The sequence below is a fragment of the Schistosoma haematobium genome, chromosome ZW (genome assembly GCF_000699445.3).
Source record: "Schistosoma haematobium chromosome ZW, whole genome shotgun sequence".
Taxonomy (NCBI): domain Eukaryota; kingdom Metazoa; phylum Platyhelminthes; class Trematoda; order Strigeidida; family Schistosomatidae; genus Schistosoma; species Schistosoma haematobium.
Genome location: NC_067195.1, coordinates 80557268 through 80565917, shown reverse-complemented (window position 1 = coordinate 80565917; position 8650 = coordinate 80557268). Strand labels below are relative to the sequence as shown.

Sequence of the window (8650 nt, the reverse complement as noted above, 5' to 3'; positions counted from 1 at the left end):
TCATGCAAACTCTCGGCAGGTGTTATTTTATCAGATACTAACCATCCCCTTCACTCTTATCTTTCTTCTTGTATATCTTCTGGTAGAACGAGACGTAATTACATTAAAATCCCTGCACGCAAGCAAGAGTATAAAAGTTCCATAATACCTTACCTAGCAAATATACTCTGTGACGAACAGGTTGCTAGAGTTAACCTAGTCAATAACCTGCATTCTTAACATGTCTTTAATCTTAAAAGTTGTACAGTTTTTCGGTTGTTTTTCTTAAACCTTTTTTTGTGTTTGTTACTGTCTTTTTTGCGTAAGTAACTTGTTGAAATACCCTGTGCTGAGAATTCTATATTGTACCAAAATATAATATTGAATAAAGCCATTAATAATAATAATAACAACAATAATAATAATAATAATAATAACAATAATAATAATAATAATAATAATTATTATTATTATTATTATTATGTTGAAGTAGAATCATTAAGCCACACTATCTTTTTGCAGCTAAAAATTCAATACGGTATTATTACTTATGATTTGGGGGTTGAGTTTCATTAAATTATCATTTATTATATCAAAAAAAAAGTGAGATAATAAATTGCCCATGTACGATTGATTTCATATTGCCTGACTATTAGGCTTTATATCGAATGAAAAGCCGTAATATGAAATACCTCAAAATTGGATACATGCTACTAACAAAAAGCAATAGATTTGTTTCATACCAGAAGTTGTCATTAGTTATCTCGAAATGACTGTAAAACTAGGAAAATCAATAGCTTACAGAGGGTTTAAACATGAATTACTCGATCATTCGGAACTACCTGGTAATTCCCTTCAACTATCTAAAACCCGATGAACCCATTCAGAAATTGATCAACAGAGCTAAATTTGTATCGGAGATTAAATAACTATAGAGTGACTAGTAAAAAAACTGAGTGATTACTTTGAAGGCTTACTTTCAAGGTTTTCAAGAATATTCACGTTCTTCAAACAACGATGATAGTTTTCGGAATGAGGAATAGTTAAAATAATAAAAGACTGACCAGTCAGAAAAATGCTTAGTTGAATAGTAGTATGTATCTTTTTTCTCTCTCAAAAAACAGGCAAATTTATGAAACACGGGGAGAATATATATATAATGATATTTTTAATGAATGAACAATTTGATTGGTTTTATTAACTCTCAATATATGAGTTTAACCCGAAAAAATGAAAAACATATTCGTTCAGAGGTTCAATTATACAACTTGAAATACTTCAAAGTTTAAAAACAAATAATTGAGTTCATCTGTTGTTTTGTTTTTAGATAATACAAACATAAAACAATAATTATAAAATTGTCTAATGAACAGAGAAAACAAATAGCATGTAGACTGATAAGTGTAAACATATCCAGAATACTCATTATAACTATGTAGTCAAAATATTTTACTTATGCACTGGCCTCAGCTGCAGGCGTTATTCGAGTCGGTTCAACAGCAGGTTCGAGTGAATTCTGAAGGTTAGAATTTGGGTTTACTTCATTGTGTTCAATTTCATCAGATGTTTTTAAATCTTGATTAGAAGATAATTGATTCTTATCTCTTCGTTTCACTGGATTTCCACGTCCTCCATTCGTCCAATTACTACGTCTTCCGAACCTGTTACCACGGTTACGACGCTGTCCAGATTCACTATCATATGTCCCTGCATTTCTGCTTTCCTTATTGTTTAGTGCGAATACCCCTGTACGTGAAGGACGATTTTCACGTCCATGTGTACGATTTTGTGTATTGCTAGTGTCGATTCGATTGTTCTCCTCGTCTATTTCTGTACTATTCACTCCACCTACGGACTCACCTGGGAAATTAAAAGTATCTTGAGATGAAACTGGTGCATGTTGTTGCTTATGTGTTGATCTATTTTCACTGTTTCTGTGGATAGATGAGCGTATGGCATATTGATCTTCCAATCCTAAACTTTTTATCACCGTATCAAGCCTTGAGCGAAAGCTAACCAAATCCTCTAACGGAATGCCGATAACATTACGATGTAGGTCTGTAACTTGAGAAATGTGAATTCGTTTTCCCCATCGAGTATCTTTTAAATTAAACAAAAACCTTCTTTCACCCGATATACTGTATAGTGATTGAACTTTTGGAATTAAATCAATTGCTCGATAACGTGTCGCAACATCGGCTGCAAAGTAAAATAGCAAAAATAGCTCAAAGATCAATTACAAGTGATTTCTAGATTTAAATTAAACCGATTACATCTATATATCGGGTATAAAAAGAACTTAAATCATTAACAAAGCAATGTGAAACGGAATTTAAATAGAGTACAGATTTAAAATTATTTCTTTGATAAAAAGCTTTCGAATCACTATTTGAATTACTGCAGCTGAGTAATATTTCTACATTCATATTAGATAAATCAAATAACCAAGTTTAGACATAAATGAATAATATATTTGTAATATCCCAATGAGTAGAAAAATCAGATTTTCGAACGTTTCGTGACTTAGTGTAAGCCACTTCTTCAGAGAATAAATAAATAACCAAATCAAAATTAATCCAAGTTTAAAAAGTACAAACGGAACAACAAGAATATTTTGTTCCGTTTGTACTTTTTAAACTTGGATTAATTTTGATTTGGTTATTTATTTATTCTCTGAAGAAGTGGCTTACACTAAGTCACGAAACGTTCGAAAATCTGATTTTTCTACTCATTGGGATATTAAAAAATTTATTATTTATTTATAATAATCTATCCAATGCTCAATTTATTCGAAATTATCAAGTCAAACCTTGGTAATGATACCTACAAGTTTAGACACGTTTTCAACATCGAAATGTCTAGCACAATGATTTCAAATAAATCTACAATTCTAATTTACTTAAGGAGGGTACTCCACTCGAAGCAAAAAATCAATAGAACAAGTCCACCTAATAACCGGTGTTTCAAAATGTAAAGTGACATAAGCAATCAAACAAAATCATCTTGTGAAATTTCAATGAAAATGACCTCCAAAACTAATTCATCAGACTTGAATAAAACATGTCCATGATCAACACTTATATTTAGAATACTCAAATAGGAAGCGTCTGTCATTGAATGGATCATAGAAAATCACTCATGATGACAGTATGAACAATTGAATTAAAATGATTAAGATCCCCCACATGTAAAAGCACCATTTATAGCCCACTTAGTCAAATAATAAATGTAAAGTAACCGAAATCATAGCCTATTACTGAACCCTGAAACATTTTACCGTATGGATTAGAAAAAAGGTGACTAAATAATTATAATTAGACCGCACACTAATAGAACAATTTAAGCATAATTTAATTGGTGATGGAAGCATTCAAAAATGGTAACCAACGCCCAATTGAACACCTCTGATTCAAGCTGCACACAAATCATATCTATGAAAATTGACTAAACCTAATACAATCCTAAGATATTTAATTTATTTCAAACAATACCTATAACGTATCATAATGTTGACAAAAGTTTACTTCTCTAATATTCATATAAATTCGTTATAAGTTCTTCATACAGAATTTTAAACCTGAAGAACTCAATAGATTTCATTGATGAAAGTCCACCCTAAATTCGATGTGCAGTTAAAGCTGAGTTTCAAATGTTAAGGAACTTAAAATTTAGTATGAGATAGATTTACTATGTTATCGAACTCTGAATTCGTAAAGCTGAGATTTAATAACCAACTAGTAAAAACGCTATTGTTAGTTAAATTTGAAGTTCTTAGTGGACATTTAGTGTAAATATTCCAACGGTATTACAAAGATAATTGGTTCGATGAGTAACATATATCAGATATAAAAGTTACTGGCAATCATTGAATGAATAAACCTAATATAGAGTGGAAGTATCGTTTCATAACTATGTAATAAATACTATAAATCATGTTACCCTGAAGCTGATTATCAATAAACGTGCAATGCATCATTATTTATTTAGTGCCAATGAACTTGAATCACATTAATCTTGTTCGAATTTCTATTTCAAAGTTCTCCATTAACGCTATTTGTTGTTGTTGTATGACCTGACATATAAAGGTATTAGTTTCAAATAAAAAATTTTTTTTATCGGATTATTTTTTCAGACTTCACTCAATAATTCGATGCATGTATTACTTTAGAAGGAAATAAACATTTTGACCTTAGAATTATTAAGTGTATGCTGTAACTTGAATTCATGCTTCTTGTACCTAGTGAGATGTTAGATTCATGAGTTAAATTAATAAATTGTATACTTCAAATTTTTGTACACTGAAGTATGGAAATGGTGGTCACATTTCGATAATTGGAATTCAAAATATTCAGTGATTCTGGGATAAAATCAAAATCAATGGCATCTGGCTTAAGAATAAATCTATTTACAATAGAGTGGTGACCAAGTAAACCTATTTGTCAGAAAGAATCGAATACAAAAATATGATTTTCTTTGAGATTAGTCCATACCCTTGTGCAACATTACCTGGTATTTTATTATCTCTAGTCTCCATATCTAAACTAAAAGAATACACTTTTCAGACTGATGTATGAGTGTTATACTGATAAGAATACATCAAATCACGATACCTCTACAGAATAATAAAGTAGAGTCCAAATCTTAAATGAAAGCATAAACTTTGTTTTCACATAAATGTATCAGCAGATTACAAAGAATGGTAAAATATTACTATTGTAATGTTTGAAAATTCACAATGATCAAACATTTAGATTATAGGCTCGTTACAAAATCATTTGGTTACATGATAAATAAAAGCTTTAACTTAAAGCCTGATTCGGAGGGCAATTGCAAATGTAGTCGATTTACAATGACTGAAAATAGTGGATAAACGATTAATGATGAACATTTTATACAGTGGACGAAAACTTAAGTCAAATTGAATTTTAAACAACCCACCACTAAAACTTTCAGTGTTCATATAAAAAAAGATCTCTATTAGTGGATTACACGTAGTGTTGAGAGATTTCAAAATCAATAATCTACTATTCTGTTTTCAATAAAAACCAACATCCAATTTGAAAAGAGATAAGTTGAAGTAAACCTATCGTACACAAAACGATTCTCATTAACACTGGATTTTGAAAAAAACCACAGTACATTGATTAGATGGTGTGATTAAGAATGAATACACTTACGCTTTGTGATTGATTGTGAGATACTCACTTATAGGTTACTAATCTAGTTCTATTATCTTGAAGGTCTGTGGTTCCACATCTAGTATGGACAGACGTTTAAAACCGTTGAAAAAAATATTCCGCTATAAATTATACAAGTTGTATGCCAACTAATGATATTATCACTCAACCTACATTTCAATAGGTCCAAGATGATTTAGTCCCTGGAAATTGATGGGGAAATCATGATTAAGCTCAACAGTGGTGAAAATACTACCATGGAGTTTTTACATCTCTGAGATACTAAACGTTAGAGGTGTAAAAATAAAAATTTAACTCATCTAGATATTCTATATAATACTAAAATTCCCATTGTATGAATAAGTACCACGCTAATACACGATATAACTCCTCCTGCAGTCCCTCCGGGGGCTACTGCCGGTCCCAAGCCCGGATAAAGGAGGAGGGTTGGGCATGGGGTTAGCGACCCCATCCCGTAGAAAACTAACTCGCTAAAAAAACGCTAACCAGAAATAATACACGATAACGTTGCTTTCAATTAGAATTTTTGGCTTTACACTAGTGACAGTAATATTTATAACCATATACGAGAAAGTAAACCGATTAAAACAGTTTGTGAGTCAATGATAAAAATGAAACACATTGAACCACTAAATATAATAAGTTACAAGTTAATAGTAAAGTGAAATATACTCATTGTGATGAGAGAAAAGTAACAACTTGGATAGATACTTCAACACACGAAGTAGGTCAAAACGTAGGAAAATAAAGTTACTAAATTAATGACCAGGTCAACGAACAGATACTGTTACAAAATCCGTCTGAACACAAACTAGGGTAGTTGGATCAAATTTTTATGGCTTCCGGTATGTGTAAGAGATGAGACCGAACCCCCACAACGACTCACATGACTGTTTTATATACACTCGATCAACCTATCTACTACATGACTACTATCGATCAGGCGTGATAATAGAACTATATATTGTCTGTGTGGCATTGAATAACTTCATGTTTCCCATTAATAAATATAAATGCTGCTCTATATTAAGGTAAAGACTCTAGATCTAACTGAAAAAATATTGTTCCCCTGTGTTATTAGATATATATAATAAAACGGTTGGACAAAAAAGAAGAATCAATAAAACGCGTGATCGATTGCTATTACTTCATAAACCTATGGGTCCCTCCCAGCTAAAATCACTATCAAATCTTAGATTCGGATTGCTAAAGGATAAATATAACTTACCAAGAAATGTTAATAGCTTGGGGATCAGACTCGTATGTAGTTCCAAGATGCCACGTGTTTCCCAGGAGTACTGACGTCGACCACTTCCATTAGTGGTACTACCGATTCCACTGCCATCCAAGGTATGCTCACCACCTGAAGAATTACTTTTACGAACTTCTAGTGGAGCTGAAATAAGCCATCGCTTATCAGGATCAGCTTGGACTGTTTGTGTTGGTTCTTCTGAACTAGTAGATGTGTGTTTTGGCAAAGGATTACGTGCCGTAACCTCCAGTGTACATCCTGTTGCTTCACACACTATTCTTATAGGTTTTAATAAACTAAGCTGGAAGGTATGAGGTTTGACACGTGAAGATACTTTCTTGATGACTTTCGTACCTTCAGATGCTCCCCCTTCAACCTGTAATGCTGTTTCACCGGATGTTTCAGTTAAACTTGCCTCTTCTCCAACTTTGGGGGAAGGTGAAAAAGTACACTCAATTTCACTATCTTCAGAGCTTTCTACTCGGTGGTCATCATCAACTATGGCACATGTCATAAGGTGTTTCAATAATGTGTTGCAAATAGAAACAGGAAGACTAACAAAGTCATTTCCCTTAAAATAGTCGCGCACAGTAACCCATGGCTGGGGTATCATCCTTGTAGTAGCTGCATTTGAGTTGTTATTAACCACAGGACCTTCTCTTATTTCTAATACATATGCTTCACGGACTGGATTCGATCGACGACTTCTGATCACTTGTCGTAACAGTGGACGATTCACTTCGTTCAAACCAAGTATATGTGGGGGTCGTCTACGGGGATTTCTGGTTGTTCGAACTGTAGGCGGTCTGACGAACATGTGTACACAATGCAAGATAAACTTTCAAAGTTGAATGTTTGTTATGATAAATATCCTTCTTTTTTTTCGCTAATGGACTAAATAAATAAATAAATAGATGAATATTATGTACCAACAATTAATGGTTTAATCACAGATTTGATAGGAATGTACAAAACAATTTTACTGTGGAATGTATACGAGTAATCCTAAGATCAGTGAGCGAGAATTTGATGCGTCGAAATCTTAGAAATGTAAGTAGAATAATTGATTCCAATTAAAAAAAAATAACATGGACGTCTTCTTATCGATCGATCAATGGTGACCTACAAATTGCGCTAGAACATTCGTTAATAATATTAACCTTGTCATAGAGAGTGATATACAGACATGTTTTGTGCTATACAAGACCATAAACTACGCATTGATGTGTTATGTGTGTATCAAATTTTTTTTTGTTTTTTCACATTGTATTACTGTAAAGCGGTAGTAACTAAATGTTACAATAATTTATTTGCATATTAAATTAATAAAGTTTGGTTTTAAAATTATATAGAAGTAGGGTAAAGATGCTTTTCTCAGTCCTAAATACTGAACATCAGTTTAAGGGAATTAGTGTGGTAATCCAATAAACCATTAGATGAAATTCAGTAATTGCTTGAGTAATTTTACAAAGAGTTATTATGATTAAATTGGTTGAAGTTAGACATTAACACCATTGGAGGTCGGCTCAGTGGTTTAATGGTTAAGCGCTCACGCACGAGACTGATAGGTCCTGGGTTCGGGTCTCGCCGGGGGCGGGGTCGTGGATGCACTCCGCTGAGGAGTCCCATACTAGGACGAAACAGCCATCCAGTGCTTGCTTGGTTTCAACTATTGAAATTATTATAATTCACAAATTGATTTGGATTTCAGATGCTGTTCAGTAAAATACCATATCAGGAAAAATAACTCGTAGATGAGAGTAATTAAGAAAAAAAAACAAATGTATACAATTTTTAGTATGGGGTTGTGGAGATTGGTGGATTTTATTGAAATTATGAACCGATCTAAGTTAGAATACCATTGAAAACCTGGAAGCATTGGGTGGCCGTTTCGTCCTAGTATGGAACTCCTCGCCTGTGCAAATCCACAATCTTTCACACTGGAAAATAATCCAGGACCTTCGATCCCGTTTGCGGGACCGTGCGTGCATACATACTAGGGCGAAAAGGCTATTCAGTGCTTCCAGGCTGTTAATGATGTTCTAACTTAAATCGATTCATGACTTAAATGAAAGCACTTGTAAAAGTTTACAACCTATCATGAAGTAAATTATTGTTGAATTGAAGTGAAACTATCACGATGGCTTGCATAGTTACTTCCCTGACATAATTCTTGGAGAAACAACAAGCAATTGCATTGAAATATGCATACATTAAGCCC

The 8650-nt window shown here is 32.9% G+C and overlaps 1 protein-coding gene across 1 annotated transcript; it reads right to left on the bottom strand.

The window, feature by feature from the left end:
• Positions 1-600: 600 nt before the first annotated feature.
• On the bottom strand, positions 601-7943 carry MS3_00004508 (uncharacterized protein). Its single transcript, XM_051212431.1, has 3 exons — positions 7363-7943; positions 6406-7323; positions 601-2178 (listed from the first exon to the last, which is right to left on the bottom strand). The coding sequence occupies exons 2-3, from the start codon at positions 7244-7246 to the stop codon at positions 1433-1435; spliced, it is 1587 nt and encodes a 528-aa protein (XP_051072615.1). The 5' UTR covers positions 7247-7323; positions 7363-7943; the 3' UTR covers positions 601-1432.
• Between the last annotated feature and the right edge of the window lie 707 nt (positions 7944-8650).

Excerpts from the sequence above, each read along its gene's own strand:
- MS3_00004508 (XM_051212431.1), bottom strand. The coding sequence starts at position 7,246 with ATGTTCGTCAGACCGCCTACAGTTCGAACAACCAGAAATCCCCGTAGA. Across the intron at positions 2,179-6,405 it reads CAAGCTATTAACATTTCTTG|CCGATGTTGCGACACGTTAT; the intron begins GTAAGTTATATT and ends TTTACTTTGCAG.